The sequence below is a fragment of the Macaca thibetana genome, chromosome 4, assembly GCF_024542745.1.
Source record: "Macaca thibetana thibetana isolate TM-01 chromosome 4, ASM2454274v1, whole genome shotgun sequence".
Classification (NCBI taxonomy): Eukaryota; Metazoa; Chordata; class Mammalia; order Primates; family Cercopithecidae; genus Macaca; species Macaca thibetana.
The window spans coordinates 158140336-158159566 of NC_065581.1; the positions used below are offsets into that span (position 1 = coordinate 158140336).

Sequence of the window (19231 nt, forward strand, 5' to 3'; positions counted from 1 at the left end):
CGGGGAAGCTTTCATGTTCCCGACTGCACGGGTGAAAGTCTGCATCTAACAAAAACAGCTACTCCCAGGAGGAGTCCCCGGACCAGGCTGGGAAGCAGTCTGGGCATGGCCAATGGTGCAGACCCCTGCCTCCACCCCTGAACACACTCCTTGGTTTGCTTGCTTTTCATTGCACCCTATAAGTCTTATATACTACACTGAGCAGGATACTCTCTGAAACTGGGTTGTGAGAAGGGAACAGATCCTTAACTATCTAGCCATGTGTCTCTTGCATGTCTCTCTGGGTCTATACATAGACTCATCTCATCATTACAATGTTTTGAGTTAATATTATTAGCTCCATTTTACAGGTGGGAAAACCAAGTCTTAGAGAGCTTGGCAGAGGTCACATGACTTATTAGACGCTGAGCAGGGAACTTGAGCTGGTTCTATCTTTCCACTACACATGCAGTTTTGCCCTTCCATGTGGCATTTCTCCAGGTCATCTTTCTCTTTAGCCCTGCCTGGCCTTAGTGGTTCAAGGTGGTCCACCGCCTTGCATTGTCACCAGCTCACACCCTGCTCTGGATTGGCGTGAAGATTTTCACTCGAGTGTGTCACTGAATGATGCCATTGGAAGCTTCTGCTGATAAGCGTGGGACCATCTGCTTGGCACATCTCAAATATTTTCAGCAGTGGGAGAGCAGCTCTAATTCCTTCAGAGATGAGAGGCTGCAGCCATCCTTCGAGATGTTGGGACCGGAGACCCTGCAGGCTGGCTGGGCATTGATGCCCCAGATGCGAAGAGAGAGCCAACCTGTGGCCACCTCTGACCCTTCCTGAGCAAATGACACCAGCGGGTCTGCTTCCCAGTTTTTCATTGCTTAGCTGTCCTTGACAACCAGAGTAAGATTTTCTCTCTTTCAAAAGCTATTTCTTGGGTAACTCTTTTCTGTGCTGGTTTTTCTTTCTTTCTTTCCTTTTTTTTTTTTTTTTTTTCTTCCGGTGTGTTGGATGTTTGCCGTTGGTGTGTGTTGGCAAAACTTCTCTTTCCTCCTGCCTTTGTTTTGGAAAATTTACTTCTTTGCTGCGTTAACTGTTCCCAGACATTGTTTTTCAACTTCAGGGTTGAAACTTCTGCAGTAGCGTTTTCTTTTTTAACTCACTGCAGGGGAAAGAATCTTAGGATCAATTCACGGTTTGAATGGTGGACTTGGAGGTTTTCACGGTTGCTTAAAGAAAGCTTATAAAAGAAGTTGAGGTTTGAAAGGGTTGTTACTGAATTTGATTTCTCTGGAGAAATCTCTTGGCTATCGGCTCTTGGGCATCATAGGGGCAAGCTGTATTGATGTTTCTTTGTTTTTCCTTAGTGGGCCCTGGCATCAGTATTAGCTTCTGTTGCTTTCGAAGTCATGTGCAGTCCTTTGGTGACAAGGTGTTTATTAAAAGGAATCTTCTGCTCAGTCTTGATCTTTGGTATGAGCATCTTAGCAACACTTCCCAGCGAGGATACTTAGGAGTAATTTGGTGAGAGAATGTATAGTGTGTTGTTAGAGTGCTGTGGGTGCAGCAGTAAAAGGGTGGTAACAAGCTGGCCTCTAGCAGAGTGCCACGGCCTTGGCACCATTGACATTTGGGGCTGGGTAATTATTTACCATGTGGGCTGTCCCGTATATTGTAGGATGTTTAGCAGCATCTCTGGCCTCTACCAACTAGATACCAGTAGCACACTCCTCTCCGTTGTGACAACCAAAAATATCTCCAGGCATGACAAACATCCCTTAGGGGACAAAATCACCTTCCCCGCTTTTAGACCAAGGCTCTAAATTGATCCAGTGGTATGTTTGGAAAGGGAGCAAGAAGTGTCTGCTTCTGCATGCAGATGGCCCCAGTGCGGGGAAGACGGGAATGATGCATTTAATACCAGGACAGATGTTCCTGCCCTGCACATTCCCATCACAGCCCTTGCCTGCCATGGAAATTCCATCTCACAAATGGGTTTCTGTTTGTCCAGGTGACTGCACACGCACACAGGGAAGAGTTTGCTCTTTTCTCTGGATCTGCACACCTAGAAAGTCCAGCCTAGGGTCAGGCTGTCTTTAAGTTGTCTGGGAACAACAGGCAGTTTCAGATGGCCCACTCCTCCAACCTGAGTTCTGCTGGCTTTTTTATCTTTCCTTTTTTTCTCCCTGCCTTTCTCCCCAGCCCCCTTTCTTTCTTCTAAGAGTGATGTGCTAGGCTGGGAATCTGGGGCCCTGGGAGGACTGTGCTCAACTGAATGGGAATGTGGAAGGGGTTGTTTGTTTCTGAGGTCTCTAGAGAACACTTGAGCAGCATAAATGTATGGCATTTAGAACTCTCTGCCGACTCTGAGTCTCCTTGTTTTTTCTATCAGCTCCGCCACCCATCTGCTGCTCTCACTTTCATTGAGAGGTAATGCAGCCAGCAATCTCAAGTGGACCTGCCAGGACACAGGCTCTGCAAAGCCCACATCCTTACCCATCTATGGAAACCACCATGCTTGTTTTCCCTGCTTGTTGATTCATTATCTCAGTTTGGCATTTCCATGAGATTCATACTGGCAAAGTGCTTTCAATCTCTAGCATTTCTTATACCCCAGCCTTTCAGAACTACATTAAAATGCCAGTATGTCAAGCAGTTAAGGCCCAGTGGGGTTAATCTGCTTGATGGAGGACTTGCTTCTCATGGTCAGTTTGACTGAAAGTGCAGCTCCCAGGCCAAGCAGCCGTAGGCACAAGCAGAATAGGCAGTGATCTCTGCACTGTACTTTGATCAATGTCAAAACCCCTCTTCTCAAAAGTCTCTTCAGGATTCAGATGCGATACTGCCTACAATTCTTTGAGTTTTGCAGGAAGGTGGTGGGTATTAAGTCCTACTTTCCACCATGGTCAGCCTGGCTTGTGGTGGCTTGCGTGAAGTGCTGGAGCCTGAATAGGCAAGGATCATCCCCATGGGGGCAGCCATGCCAGGGTGAGGGCAGTGGCAGTGGTGACATGGCAGGGGATGTCAGTGCTTGGCAGAGCAGGATATCTGCGTGGCAGGTACAGGGAACTGGTGCTGGGTGTTGGCGCTCCTGCTGCGTGAGGTCTGTGTCTCAGGGTGGGGGGCAGGGGCAGCACTGTTCCAACAGGAAGTAAAAGAGTCCAGCAAAGTGAGGAGGGCATCTGTGCAGGGCAGGGGAGGAGCTGTGCCAGACATAGGCAACCGTTCATAGGTGGGTTGATCAAATGAGTAAATGCATAGAGGGCCATGGAAGCCAGGTTTCTTAGAGAAGGGAGTTACAAATGTGGAGAGGGAGAAAACTCAAATGAATTCACTGGCGGTGGGTCAAAATTGGAGATATTGGGGTCAATTCATGATTATATGTGTATATTTTATAAAGATATACAAAGATACCAAAATACAGCTGTAGGTGTGTGTATGTATAACTATACATAAATGTATCTATGTACATATATTCCTTAGCCCTACCCCTGAGAGGCCCTGGGAGCAGTGACAGCCTTCTAGCAATGAGCACATTTTACACCCAGATCTTGGCTTCTAAATATAATTATTTACTGAAAGGAACCAGGGCTCCTTGGAGAAATGGCTGATTCTAGGCACTGGTGCAGGGGACATACAAGGTTATGGTAAAGTGTCCAGCTTTTTGTGTTGGAAGGCTATTAGGCATATTGGAGGAAGTGTGGACCAGTGGGGAAGGTTGGATTGCTGTTTTGGCCCACTGAGGCTGCTGTGCCACCATGAGACACAGTTGGAGAGACCCAGGGCTGTTGGTTATATGGGTCTGACATGCTGGGGAGATGTGTGAGCTAAAGCTGTGCATTTGAATTTCATCAGCAAGTGGGGATGGTTGAAACGGTGGGATTGAGCAAGACCACCCAAGGAGAATCTGTAGAGTAGGAAGCGAAAAGGGTCGAGAATGGAGCCTGCAGACTGGCCAACATGGCAAAACCCTGTCTCTACTGAAAATACAAAAACATTTGTCAGGCGTGGTGGCGGGTGCCTGTAGTCCCAGCTACTCGGGAGGCTGAGGCAAGAGAATCACTTGAACCTGGGAGGCGGAGGCTGCAGTGAGCAGAGATGGCGCCACTGCACTCCAGCCTGGTGATAGAGTGAGATCTTGTCTCAAAAAAAAAAAAAAAAGAATGGAGGCCGGTGGAACTCCAACGTGCAAAGGGCAGTGTAAGAAGGGATCCACCGAAGGAGACAGAAGAAGAACTGCAGGCAGGCAAGAGGAGAGCCAGAGGGAAGAAATATGCTAGGCTCTAGCATCATCTCAGAGACAGAGGCAAGGAGACGTAAAGTGGGGTTCCATAGCAACACTCACGCATTGGGGAGGGGCTCGAGCCCCGGATCTTGTCTCATCCCCCTTCTGGAGGACTTGGCTGAGAGCACTGTGCTGTTGAATGGATTGGCTCCTTTCTCTTATTTGTTCTGATGAAAGGACGTGCCTGAATTTTCCCCTCTGACATCAATTATTTTTACACATAATGGTGAAGCATGGTGTCCTTCATCAATAGATGTGTTTATTGATAATGATGATAGCTAGGAGTCACTCTGTTTCACAGAAGAAAGTGACAACAGAGACAGTATTTCTGAAAACAACTCATTCCTGTGTGTTTGTGTTGTTTTGGTTATGGGTTTGGTATTGGCTAGATGGTGCTTTAATAAATAAAAATCCATTCTTTGATAAATAGATCCATCCTTTGATAAATAAAAAAATCCATCTTTTAAGGATTTTAATTACTGACAACCCAGTTGATAGTGTGGTTGCTTCTGGTGACATAAAAGCCATTAATAAATGTTCCAAAAGTCTTAAGAGCCCCATGAATGGGTGTGTGAACTTCACACACAGATGGACTATTGACAATGAGCTGGTGTGTGTGTATGTTGGGTGGGGCAGGGGAGAGCTAGATATAGCGCCAATTTGGACCTGGGGCAATCCAGGCTCTGCTGCTGCCTTTGTTACTAAGTAGGCAACCTTGGACTAGTCCTGAGTTAATTTCCTCACCTGGAAAAACAAGGGGGCGGTCTGCAGTATCTGCATGATTTTTTCAAGCTCTAAATCTTAATGATCAGCACAGGATGGTCTTTACCAATAAGGAAGTGTTTTTAAGAAAACTCCAAGCAGCATCCTTTCATGTCTTTTATAAAATACTCCAGTTTCTGGGGAAAAATAATTGTAACATATAACATATAACAAATTGCCATATTTACAAATGTTTCTTGCAATTCAATAAAAGAAATGAACATAGAGTTTGAAAAAACAATCCATCGAAAAATACAAGTAACTGTTAACCTAAAAGAATGTCCAACCTCATTAGGAATCAGATAAATGCAAATTAAAACAAGGTATCTTTTATCACCTATCAAATTTGGGAATTTAAGAGACTGAAGATGTTGTAGAAAAAGAAACATATATGCTGTTAAAAAATTTATATACTGTTGATGTTGGTATTAATGTAATTGGCATGGTTATTTTGGATGACGGTTTGTTAATGCACATTTAAATCTTGAAGAATGTTTATACCCTTTGGTCTAGCAATTCCACTTTTAGAAATATGTCCTAGGGGAATAATTAGAGATGTGCACAAAATTTGCATCCATGTAAATTCATGACAGTGCTTTGTTTTTAAAAATAGCGGTGAAAAATCAGAAGCAAATGGTATGTCCAAGGCTAGGGGATTACTAAAAATAAATAATGAAAGCTGGGCACAGTGGCTCACGCCTGTAATCCCAGCACTGTGGGAGGCCAAGGCAGGAGAATCAGTTGAGTCCAAGAGTTCGAGACCATCCTGGGCAACATGGCAAAACCCTGTCTCTACAAAAAATACATAAAAATTAGCTGGCATGGTGGCATGTCCCTCTAGTCCTAGCTACCTGGGAGGCTCACTTAAGCCCAGGAGATTGAGGCTGCAATGAGCTGTGATCTCGCCACTGCGCTCCAGCCTGGGTGACAGAGTGAGACCTTGTCTCAAAATTATAAATAAATAAATAAATCATGATACCTTCAGTTAGTGATATTAAAGTCATACTTTAAGAGTGTATACTGACATGAGAAAATGTTTACAATATGATATTGAGTGAAGAAAAGGTAGAAAGGATACCAAAAGATTATAAAAATGCAATCTCAATTTTAAAAACGAGTGTGTATAAGACATTGAACAAAGACTAATGGAATATCCTAAATGTTGAATCAGGTTAATTTTTTAATAGTAGTTGTATGTGTGGACTTTCTAAATTGTCTTCAATGAGCACATACTGTTTTAAAATTAGAAGAAAGGTGATAAACGTTTAAAAGAAAATACCCCCATTTTGTGTTAAGATTAAAGAAGCTATAAAATGAGCCCTGTTGGGACTGTAACTGCTTAAACTTCTCTTTGCCCCCTGCCCAGACAGAGCCGATTTATCAAGACAGAGGAATTGCAATAGAGAAACAGTTTAATTCATGCAGAGCCAGCTAAACGAGAGACCAGAGTTTTACTACTCAAATCAGTCTCCCTGAAAATCCAGAGACTGGGTTTTGTTTGTTTGTTTGTTTGTTTGAGACGGAGTCTTGCTCTGTCACCCAGGCTGGAGCGCAGTGGCCGGATCTCAGCTCACTGCAAGCTCCGCCTCCCGGGTTCACGCCATTCTCCTGCCTCAGCCTCCCGAGTAGCTGGGACTACAGGCGCCCGCCACCTCGCCCGGCTAATTTTTTGTATTTTTTAGTAGAGACGGGGTTTCACCATGTTGGCCAGGATGGTCTCGATCTCCTGACCTCGTGATCCACCCGCCTCTGCCTCCCACGGTGCTGGGATTACAGGCGTGAGCCACTGCACCCGGCCCGAGACTGGTGTTTTTTTAAGGATAATTTGGTGTGTAGAGGACCAGGGAATGGGGAGTGCTGATTGGTCAGGATGAAGGATGAAGTCACAGGAAGTTGAAGCAAGTTGTCTTGAGGTCTGGGTGGGATCACAGAACTGGTTGAGCCGGATTACCTCTCGAGTGGCACCAGCTGGTGCATCGGAACGCAGTGTCTGAAAAAATATCTTGAGCCCTAATGTTAGGTTTTACAATAGTGATGTTATCCCTAGGAGCAATCGGGGAGGTACAGAATCTTGTGGCCTCTAGCTGCATGACTCCTAAACCATAATTTTGAATCTTGTGCCTAACTTGTTAGTCTCACAAAGGCATTCTGGTCCCCAGGCAAGAAGTGTGCTTGTTTTGGGAAAGGGCTGTTACTGTCTTTGTTTCAAAGTTAAACTATAAACTAAGTTCCTCCCAAAGTTAGTTCAGCCTATGCTCAGGAATGAACAAGGACAGCTTAGAGTTTAGAAGCAAGATGGAATCAGTTAGGTGAGATCTCACACTGTCAAAATTTTCTCATTGTTATAATTTTTGCAAAGGTGGTTTCAGGGTAATCATTTATTTAGTGGCAGAGGTCTCTGAACAGGCAGGAGTGGTTTGATCAGTCCCTGTGGACTACTTCACATGCAGAGACCACATAGTGGCAAAGTCACAACTAGAAATTAAACAAGCCTTTTTTTTTTTTTTTCTTTTTGAGATGGAGTCTTACTCTGTTGGCTAGGCTAGAGTGCAGTGGTGCAATCTGGGCTCACTGCATCCTCCGTCTCCAGAGTTCAAGTGATTCTCCTGCCTCTGCTTCTGAGGAGCTGGGATTACAGGCATGCACCACCATGCCCAGCTAATTTTTGTGTTTTTAGTAGAGACAGAGTTTTACCATGTTGGCCAGGCTGGTCTCGAACTCCTGACCTCGGGTGATCTGCCTGCTTCGGTCTCCCAAAGTGCTGGGATTACCAGCGTGAGCCACTCTGCCCAGCCTAAACAAGTCTTAATAAAAAATATTCCCTACAATATGATGACTTTAATTCCTTAAATAGGAAAGGTTAGAGGCAGACTAGACTGGAAAACTTAAGTATAGAGACGCTATAAAAGGTAAAGTCTTAAAAATAGGATTGGGCCCCAGAGTGTAGTGGAGAGAGCTCCGGGCTAAGATCAGGCACGCTGGGCTACGGGGCTTCTCAAACCAGTTGTGAAGGTTGGCTTGCCTCACAGGCTCTCCAGCAACCACTTACTAATCTGCAAAGTTGAGGTGTTTGATAGAACAGTGATTTCCAGACTATGACTACTCCTCCTCCTCCCTCTTCCTCCTCCCTCTTCCTGTTCCTCCCTCCTCCTCCTCCTCACTCCTCTTCCTCCTTCTCCCTCCTCCTCCCTATTCCTCCTCCTCCCTCCTCCCCTTCCTCTTCCTCCCTCTTCCTCGTGCTCCCTCCTCTTCCTTTGTCCTTCTTCCTCCTACTCCCTCCTCCCCCTTCCTCCTCCCTCCTCCCCCTCCTCCCTCCTCCCCTTCCTCCTCCCTCTTTCTGCTTCCTCTCCTCCTCCTCCCTCCTCCCTCTTTCTCCTCTTCTCTCTTCCCTCCTCCTCCCTCTTCCTCCTCCTCCTCCTCCTCCCTCCTCCTCCCTTCTCCTCCCTCCTCCTGCCTCCTCCTCCCTCCTCCTTCTCTCTCCTTCTCCCTTTTCTACTTCCTCCTTCTCCCTCTTCCTCCTCCTCCCTCTTTCTTCTCTCTCTTCATCGTCCTCCGTTCTCCCTCTTCCTCTTCCTCCTCCCTCCTCCTCCTCCCTCTTCCTCCTCCTCCTTCTTCCTTCTCTTTCTCCCTTCTTCCCCTTCCCCTTCTCCTTTCTTCTCGTTCTCCTCCCTTCTCCCTTCTTTTTTCTTCTTACTATCTCAGCTTATGGTCAGAAGTCAAGTGACCTGAATTTCTGCCTGGCCAACACTGTGATTAAGATCCGCATAAGTTTCTGAGCACTACAGCCCTGCAGGACCCAGAGAGCACTGGACACACTGGAGCAAACGCAGATGGTAGGTCCTTTGGGGCTGTGCAACACGGTGGCTCTGAGCCTGGCGTGGTTATTAATCCTTAGGTTTTTCCCTCTAAAAAGGGGGCAATGACATCATCCTTATCAGCCTCCCAAGCTGATTTCAAGGCTCCAAAGCTAGGATGGAAGGAAAGGTGCTTTGGCCTCAAGAGCCCCACACCACGATATTCTCACAGACTAACTTATTTCTTTCGCCCTAGACGTCTCTTTTGTGAGAAGAAAGAGAGGAGGGAAGATGCTCTGTGATGCTTCCAGTAATGCTGACCAGTCACGGTGCTGTCACCTCCTCGTCTGTCTTTGCAATCTGTTCCCAACTGAGGTTTCCGTTGCAGTGTAACTGACACTCCAGGGGCCACTGAGGGCTGTCAGGATGAACTATCCTTCCACCCCAGGCTGTCACTGCCAGGTAAACATGCATCCCTGCAAATGCAAGTGCTGTGTAAGAAAAATGATTGCTGGCCGGGCGTGGTGGCTGATGCCTGTAATCCCAGAACTTTGGGAGCCTGAGGCAGGAGGATCGCTTGAGTCCAGGAGTTTGAGACCAGCCTGGGTAACATGGTGAGACCCCATCTCTGTAAGAAATAACAATGACAACAAAAATTAGCTAGCATGGTCATGAGTGCCTGTAGTCCCAGCTCCTCAGGAGGCTGAGGTGGGAGGATCACTTGAGCCCAGGAAGTCAAGGCTGCAGTGAGCTATGATTGCACCACTGCACTCCAGTTTGGGCAACAGAGCAAGACCCTGTTTCAAACAAAAAAAAGATAATGAAAAATGTTTGGCATGTCTGGGCAGAGAGCCTCTGGTCCTAGAACTGGGTTGACACAGAGAGAAGTTACCTACTGATTCACCCTGCAGTGCAAGTGCCTACCTGTCTGCATGGTTTTCTGAGATCTCAACTGTGTGGTCTTCTCTCTGCTGTTGGGGAGACTCACTGAGCCAACACAAAATTATTCTGAGCTAGACTGTTTTGTCAGCTAGCAGCAATTACCGTTCTATTCTCCTCATACTTCCCAACTTCAGATATCCCCGTCAGTCAACCACCGGCAGAGATGAAGAATACACAAAATGACCAAGGAGCTGGGGGAGGAAAGGGTTGGGGTGGCGAGCACGTAGGGCCGGCTGTTGTCAAGGCACTTCTCGCCATCTGCTATTTCGCTTCAGAGACCGAAACTCAGTTGGTTGGGTAAGACTGGGAATGTGATTTTTAGCAATGTGTTCGTTTAAATAGAACCCCGCTATAAAAACAATTTGGAGGATTATGATTCGTTTTTAAATGAGAACTAGTTTCAATGGAATTTTTATATGCATTCCAATCATGACTAAAATCCACATCATGATCAAAGTCTGCCTGAATGCTGTATGTGCTTCATGAGTTGTGCTCTAACGATTCGAAACCCGTGTTTATTAAGTGTGATGCCCTGCATGGAAAGCGGTGGTTTTCTCTCGTGGGGAAGCGGAGTATATTCTTAGAACTGTTATAATGGGCTTTATTTCTTGAAACAGTTTGATAAGTATTTATTAAATGCTTACTGTGTGCAAGTGTTGGAGATTCAGACACAAAAAAGATGAAGTCCTGGTTTCAAGGAGTTTGCAGTTTAGTGGGTGTATTAGGCTGCTCTGACTGCCATAACAAAATACCATGGACTGGGTGACTTACAAACAGAAATTTATTTTCTGACAGTTCTGGAGACCAGAAGTCCAAGATCGAGGCATCGTCAGGGCTGGTCTGGTGAGGGCTCTCTTTTGGTTTGCAGACGGCTGCCTTCTCCCTCTGTCCTTACCTGGCTTTTCCTCTGTGCCCTCACAGAGAGAGATCTCTCATGTCTCTTTCCCTTCTTACAAGGACACCACTTCTATTGGGTTAGGGCCCCACTCTTAGGACCTTATTTAGCCATAATTACCTCCCTAAAGGCCCTATCACCGAATATAGTCACATTGAGGATTAGGACTTCAACACATGAATTTTGGAAGGGAACACAATTCCATCCACAACAGTCAATAAGATAGAATTTTAACTCTGACGCCAGGCACAGTGGCTCTCACCTGTAATCCCAGCACTTTGGGAGGCTGAAGCAGGAGGATTGCTTGAGGTCAGGAGTTTGAGACAAGCCTGGCAACACTACAAAAAATTAAAAACAAAATTAACCAGGTGTGATGGTGCATGTCTGTTGTCCTAGCTACTCAGAAGGCTGAGAGGGGAGGATTGTTTGGGCCCAGGCATTGGAAGCTGCAGTGAGCTATGGTTGCACCATTGTACTCTAGCCTGGTCAACAGAGTGAGACTATCTCTAAAAATTTTTTATTAATTAAAAAATTTTACCTCTGCTCTGTTACAAGGAGAGATGTATTGGCTATGAACATAACGAGACCCCATCTCTACAAAAAAAAAAAAAAAAAAAAAAAAAAAAATTGAGCCAGGTGTAGTGCCATGTACCTGTAGTCCCAGTGATTTGGGAGGCTGAGGCAGGAGTGTCACCTGAGCCCAGGAGTTCAACCTCCAATGAGTTATAACCACACAACTGCACTCTAGCCTGGGCAACAGAGCAAGACCCTATCTCTAAAAAAGAAAGAAAGAAAGAAAGATAGAAGATATAATTTGAAACACCTTTCCCAGTTGACTTTTGTGAATTTATTTGGAAACTTTTGGGGAAAAGGAGAAAAGTTGAATACAGAAATAGAAACTGGTATTGTAAAAGGAAAGGGTAGGACAGGCCGCCTCGAAGGATGGGTCAGTGGTGAAAATAGAGCATGCCTTGAATCTAGGATGAGCAAGCAGGGTGACAGAGAAGGGGAGGTGACCTGGGATAACTGAGAGCTCTCTCCACATAGCAAGAAGCTGCAGCTGAAGGACGTGGTCCATGAGAGATCCCAGGGAATGGACCGGAGGCAGAAAGACGATCTTGTCAATGTTCTCGAAAACTTGGATTAGGTCCTGAATTTATATTTCTGGTCTTTGGTTTAGGTTAGTAATTAAAAGATGAAAGCACTTGGCTTCCTTGCATAAGTGACTTTGGTTTTGCCATGGCTGTTGACCTGTGATGGCCAACACGGGAGCCCCAAGTCGCATGAGGCTCCTGAGCATAGGGAACCAGGCTCATTGGAAGTGAGAGGCCCTGCAAGAGTGAAATACCCGCTGCATCTGGGGCACTTAATGCATAGAAAATAATATTAATACCTCATCCATATTTTTTGTATTGATGATGTGTTGAAATAATATTTTAAACACATTAGGCTAAATAAAGTACATTATTAAAATGGATTTTGTTGGTTTCTTTTTACTTTCTTTAACGTGGCTACTAGAACTTCCCTTACACAGGTGGCCCACGTTGTGTTTCTGTTGGACGGCACTGGTCCAGGCCCTTGTTACCCCTACCTTTTGTGTACTATGAGTTACTTTTCTTCCCTCTCTCCTCTCTCTCCAATACCACCAGCAGCAGGAGAAACAAAACACCAGGCTCCAAAGTGCATGCTGGCCACTGTATGGCCTCCCACCCTCCTTGCTGTGGTCGCTTCGGACCTCTGGGCTGCTGTCCCAAATTCCTTGATGATTTTAGCACCTGGATTACAGCCAACGATATTCCTGGTCTCCAACACTATTTCTCAGCAATTTCAGCATCTGTGGATAATTCTTCCAGCCCTGAGGCTCCAGGTTCTGCTCTCAACTCAAATGATCTTGTTCTCCACTCTCCCTCAGCCCTTCTTTTCCATGGTCATGCTCTGCACTTAATACTGATAACCCCAAAACTACACTGCCCCAAGCTCAGTTTTAAGCATCACGTTCTCCAACCCCCACCTCCTCCTTCCCCTTCAGTGCGTTTAGTATGGGGACTTCAATGATTTCTTGACACCGCTGGGACCTCCAATATGTAGCTCCTATTTCCTGTTCACGTCTGTTACCTCCCTCGTGCCCTCACTTTTCTCCTAACCCTGTTGAGCTCTAGAGTCCATTATCGTAGGCCTTCCCTTCTACATGCTTTGCTTCCTTTGGCCCCCACTCTGTGTCGTACCCGCCTGGTAAACCTCAGCCCTGGTTAAATCCAACTCTCCCCTTTCTCCATACCAGCACCTGGACAGCTGAACCGAGCTGGAGAGAAGCACGGGTGAGGCTGAGTGGTCTCTCCCAGGTTCCCGAGCACTAGCCTGGGCGGGCTCTAGGTTAGCCTGGCTGGAGATCCTGCACTTTGTGTATGTCCCTAGCCCTCTCTTTCCCTCATTTATTTCATGTCTTGCCCTCTCTTCTTAAACCCTTAACATCGGCTGGGCGCGGTGGCTCAAGCCTGTAATCCCAGCACTTTGGGAGGCCGAGACGGGCGGATCACGAGGTCAGGAGATCGAGACCATCCTGGCTAACACAGTGAAACCCCGTCTCTACTAAAAAATACAAAAGACTAGCCGGGCGAGGTGGCGGGCGCCTGTAGTCCCAGCTACTCGGGAGGCTGAGGCAGGAGAATGGCGTGAACCCAGGAGGCGGAGCTTGCAGTGAGCTGAGATCCGGCCACTGCACTCCAGCCTGGGCAAGAGAGCCAGACTCTGCCTCAAAAAAAAAAAAACAAAAACAAAAAAACCCTTAACATCTCCTCACTCTTAGCTGATGACCTTGCTTCTTACTTTGCTGAAAAAGAGATACTGTGCATTCAGAAGACAACTTCTCGCCTTGGGCACTCCCACAACCACGTCTACCCACCTCACCGTATCTGCAGCCACACACCCAGCCTTCCCCTTCACCGGGTATAAATCATGCTCTGGCAAGGCCGCCACTCCGCCCAGCTCTAGACCCCTACTTCCTGACTCCTCAATTGTTTGCTTTCTACTGGATAATTCTTATCCGTTTATCACCTCTCAACCCCACAGCCCCCAAGAGGGTTGTCTACACTCACTGTCTCCACCTATTCTCCTCCTGTTCTCTCTAAACCACTTGCATCAGGCATTCGTTTTGTCCAGTCTACTGAAAATACTCCTACCAAGGTCAGCAATGACTCCACCCCCATGGTCAATATCAAGTTCCAGGTCTCAGCCCACTTGAACTTGCAGTAGAATTTAGCCCAGTTGATCACACTTTCTTCTCCTCCAACTCATTCTTACTTGGCCTCCCGGGAGCCCTTCTTCCCCAGTTGTCCTCCTGCCTCTCTGTCAGGTCATCCTCAGTTTCCTCTCCTTCTTCCTCCTCATCTCCCCAGCCTCTAACTTCCAAATGCCTCGAGGCCCAGTACTTGAACCTCTTCTTTTTAATTGTATTTCACAGATACTGTCATCTCACTCATGGCTTCAAATTCCCCCTGTTTGCATACAACACCCACATTTATATCCCCAGGCTACAACTGTCCCCCCGGCTCCTGACCTCCCCTGGACATGGCCTGGCTGCCTCACAGGCTTCTTAAACTCCATAGGCCCTGCTAATCCACTTCACCTGCACCTGTCCATTCAGCAAATGGCTAAACACATATTCTATCTTTCTACCACAACACATATCTCTTCTGTCAGTGAATCAAATCAAAGACCTCCCACCAGATATTACTACCTCTGCCACAACCTAGTTTATGCTAACATCCTCCCTGTGTCTAGGCCAGTGCCTTCACCTCCCACATGGCCTCCTCCTTCTTGCCGTGGCCCCTAGAGTGTCACCTGAACACAGAGGCCATACCGAGGCTGTTCACGCCTCAGTCCCCCAAGTTAACCACATTCCTCCTCTAAGAACCTCCTGTGGTTTATTGGCTCATTGGGAGTAAAAGCCCCAGCCCGCAAAGCCCGTTTGGACCTGGCCGCCAAAGACCCCTGCCTTCAGCACCTGACCATTCTCCTTGCCAGGCCGTTCCTGCCTCACTGGCCTTTTTTGCGGTTCTTCACTCTTGGCTGCCTCCTGCTTCTGGAACTTTGAACTTGCTGTTCCCTTTGCCTGGAATACTTTTCCCCCAAGAACCTGCAGGCCTCGGTCACCTACTTCCTTCGTGTCTTTGCCCAAGTGTGACCTCATGAGTGAGACTTTTCCCATCACTCTATGGATGATGGAACCCCCAGGTCCCTGCCACTCCTTTCCTTTAATGCTGCTTTACTTTTTTCCATAGCACTGTTTATGCACTGACGTCAGTTTGGTTGTTGTTGCTGTTATTGTTTTTTGTTTACCGACTGCCTCCCCACTGGAATATAGACTCCAGCAGGCCGGCACTTTGTCTGTTTTATTTACTGCTGTGTCCCAGTGCCTACAACAGTGCCTGGCATGGGATAAATGTGTGGGGGGAGAATTGGGGGAACATGGTGGTCTTACTTGCAAACTTCTAACAAGGCCCGGTCTCTACAGCAGGCCTTTGGTTAGCCATGACAGGGCATGTGAGCTCTCGTCCTGTGTGGGTTCCTATCGGGGTCTCTGTCTTCTAATTATGAAGTAAAAGGAAGCTCTCCTCCAGTGAAAGTAATTTCCTGCATCCCATTAGAACAGCTGAGGGAAGTGTCAGTGGGAGAGGTGTGATCGGGCCCACTGAGGCAGAGGCCTCCTTGGAGCCTGGATCACATTGCTGGAAGGAAACACCTGTTTTGCCAACCCAAAGGCTACCTGCTGGCCCAGGATCCAGGCCCGGCTGTACTGAGATCACAGCTCAGGGCCCTGCACATGCTGGGGTTCTGCTGACTCGATTCTGGAAATGTCTAATATCACCAGAGCCATTCGAGTGCCACGAAATAACACATTTATGTATTATTCTGCTTCCGGTGAGCTCATGAGAAAAGGCAGATATCTACTAATTAAAAATATTCTTTTGATCAGCCAGCATGGTGGCTTATGCCTGTAATCCTGGCACTTTGGGAGGCCGAGGCAAGCGGATCACCTGAGATTGCGAGTTCAAGACCAGCCTCACCAACATGGTGAAACCCTGTCTCTGCTAAAATACAAAAAATTAGCCGGGCATTGTGGCACACACCTGTAGTCCCAGCTACTCGGGAAGCTGAGGCAGGAGAATTGCTTGAACCCGGGAGGTGGAGGTTGCAGTGAGCCAACATCTTGCCACTGCACTCCAGCCTGGTGACAGAGCAAGACTCTGTCTCAAAAAAAAAAAAATTATTTTGATCAGTTGCCTACCGACAAAGTTCAGAAAACAAAGAACAATGTTTTACTACATACATATGCATATGCATGCACACGAACTAGAAAAAAAAATTTTTTTGAGACAGGGTCTGCTCTGTCACCCAGGCTGGAGTGCAGTGACATGATCACAACTCACTACAGCCTCAACCTCCCGCGCTCAAGCAATCCTCCGACCTCAGCCTCTCAAGCAGCTGGGACTACAGGCATGCACCACCATGCCTCGCTAATTTTTGTATTTTTTTGTAGAGACGGGGTTTGCCACATTGCCCAGGCTGGTTCTCAAACTCCTGGGCTCAAGCAATCCTCCTGCCCTGGCCTTCCAAAGTGCTGGGACTGCAGGAGTAAGCCACTGTGTCCAGCCTAAAAAAACTTTTTAAAAGCCAAGGACAAGTTAGTTTTGGAACAAGGGAAATGATCTCTGTTGACAGCCTCCTTTTCCTTCTCAGTGGTAGGGTATTTTTGTTTTAGCAAGAGGGCAGAGCTGTGCATATATTCATTTTGTAATTGGTAAAATGTGAGGGAAAGTTTCTGAGAATCTTTCCTTTGCAGCCTCAAATGCTGAGCATTTTTCCTGGTTCGGGAGAGTGCTTTGTCTGGCATCTGGCGATGGTGTTTCCTGCACCGTCTGGCCTGTGGTCTGTGGGGACGTACATACGTCTTGTTAGGGCTCTCCATCTACTCCACACATGGCTTGCCTGGCTTATGTAGTCTGAGCAGGTGCCCAGCTTTGTCCCAGATATTGAAGCCGTGTAAAATAAATGCCTTTTGATTGTTCACACTGTAAGCAATATTGGTACAGTATTGTCCAATTGTCCCAGGCGCTCCCTCTCCTTCCTGCTTATGGCACTTCATGTATTAAAAAATGACAATGGCAGCATTGCCCAAACATGCATTTTGCCATCAAGTCTTAATGCAGTCAACCTGGTCCCTCAGGAAAATGAATGGAGGCCCAGAAGATGAAATGATTTTCAAAATGCCATTAGGAAAGCTCGGGCCAGAACTGGAAATGGGTCCTACACAGGGCACTCGGCCACTCTTGCCTGGCCATCTCCTTTTTGGCGCTAAGCCACAAGCACACAGTGATATAGAATGAATGGCTGTCACTGGGGATCCAAAAGGGTCATTAAATCACTTCTCTCTTTTATCAGGTCTAAGTTCTCTTTCTTATCAGATCCTAAAGGCCTAATCTTATCATTGGGAAAAAGATAACTGTACAGTCTGTTAAACTTTTTTTAATAACATGAAGATTATGATTTATAGCTGAATTTCTCCCTTTTATTCCAATCCAACAATTTTCATGGATTTTTGTGTTTGTTTTTGTTTTGGATATATTTACAGAAAATTACCTGAAGAGTTCCAGCCTGAGACCTCCTCATGGATGGGTTAAATGTGACATCATCTGTTGTTGAGGAACCCACGAACATCTCAACTGGCAGGAATGCCTCGGTTGGGAATGCACATCGGCAAATCCCCATCGTGCACTGGGTCATTATGAGCATCTCCCCAGTGGGGTTTGTTGAGAATGGGATTCTCCTCTGGTTCCTGTGCTTCCGGATGAGAAGAAATCCCTTTACTGTCTACATCACCCACTTGTCTATTGCAGACATCTCACTGCTCTTCTGTATTTTCATCTTGTCTATCGACTATGCTTTAGATTACGAGCTTTCTTCTGGCCATTACTACACAATTGTCACATTATCAGTGACTTTTCTGTTTGGCTACAACACGGGCCTCTATCTGCTGACGGCCATTAGTGTGGAGAGGTGCCTGTCAGTCCTTTACCCCATCTGGTACCGATGCCATCGCCCCAAGTACCAGTCGGCGTTGGTCTGTGCCCTTCTGTGGGCTCTTTCTTGCTTGGTGACCACCATGGAGTATGTCATGTGCATCGACAGAGAAGAAGAGAGTCACTCTCGAAGTGACTGCCGGGCAGTCATCATCTTTATAGCCGTCCTGAGCTTCCTGGTCTTCACACCTCTCATGCTGGTGTCCAGCACGATCTTGGTCGTGAAGATCCGGAAGAACACGTGGGCTTCCCATTCCTCCAAGCTGTACATCGTCATCATGGTCACCATCATTATATTCCTCATCTTCGCCATGCCCATGAGACTCCTTTACCTGCTGTACTATGAGTATTGGTCAACCTTTGGGAACCTACACCACATTTCCCTGCTCTTTTCCACAATCAACAGTAGCGCCAACCCTTTCATTTACTTCTTTGTGGGAAGCAGTAAGAAGAAACGATTCAAGGAGTCCTTAAAAGTTGTTCTGACCAGGGCTTTCAAAGATGAAATGCAACCTCGGCGCCAGGAAGACAATTGTAATACGGTCACAGTTGAGACTGTTGTCTAAGAACTGAGAGGGAAGTTGTGGATAACAATGGTGGAACACAGGTCATTTTTAGCTTGTGCTTGGAATATAACTTAAGTATCTCCTAAATGTGATACAGAGGGACATCTCATCTAATATGCATGAGATACTAATTAATGATGAAATTGAACTCTTGTACTGTATCTTCTGGAAATGACCTGTCATTTCTGTACTTGATAAAGACTCTTTCTTTCAGCTCTTTTGGCAGCATCTTACCATGAACCATAAAAATGACTCTAGCAGGAAGATTTACAGATATGTACGGGACAAGGTAACAAAAGTATTTGTTGGAACTTGAGGAGGCAGCTTGATGTAGCAGGAAGAACAAGGGTCACTTCCTGTGTGACCTCAGGCAAGTTGTTAAACCTCTCAGAGCCTCATTTTCTCACTCATATAATGGTCATGGCAACAGTCTATACCTCCTTGGTCTGCTGTGAGGATGAAATGAGAAGATGAGGCTTGCAAAGCACCTGGCACATTGTGGATGCTCAACAAACATCAGTCTCTCCTCACTCCCTTCAATGGTAGACAAAATATAAATTTTTGTTTCGTAAAGCGCACACACACACATACACACAGCTCTATCATGTACAGAAGTTATTATGTGTTTTTACACATTGAATGTAAATTTACGAAGGTCTTCTTTTTGCTTGCAGCATGAAAGCTTTTCATGGCATTACCCCTCTATTGAAAAACATCGCGGATGTTATGATCTAAGCAGCTATGTGCTCGTGCATCATTTCAGGTTAAGAAGAAAAACATTTGGCCACCAGTAGAGGAATTTCTCATGGCTTCCCTTCCCTCTGTGGGTATACTAGATGAAATGAAAGTCTGTGTTTTGAAATCCTTTGATTGCATATGAATTTTTATGAATGGAGTTGAATTTATGACTTCCTGGTGGTGACTGG

The 19231-nt window shown here is 46.3% G+C and overlaps 1 protein-coding gene across 2 annotated transcripts; it reads left to right on the forward strand.

Annotated features, from left to right (window-relative positions):
• The first annotated feature begins 718 nt into the window (after window positions 1–718).
• Window positions 719–18911, forward strand: MAS1 (MAS1 proto-oncogene, G protein-coupled receptor). 2 transcript variants are annotated; one of them, XR_007725288.1, is made up of 2 exons: window positions 719–885; window positions 8732–8774. XR_007725288.1 is itself a non-coding variant. In XM_050789235.1 (2 exons), the coding sequence occupies exon 2, from the start codon at window positions 17328–17330 to the stop codon at window positions 18303–18305; it is 978 nt and encodes a 325-aa protein (XP_050645192.1). In that variant the 5' UTR covers window positions 719–885; window positions 17292–17327; the 3' UTR covers window positions 18306–18911. The 2 variants fall into 2 exon arrangements, 1 of the variants encoding a protein (XP_050645192.1); XM_050789235.1 differs by lacking the exon at window positions 8732–8774 and adding an exon at window positions 17292–18911.
• Window positions 18912–19231: the final 320 nt, after the last annotated feature.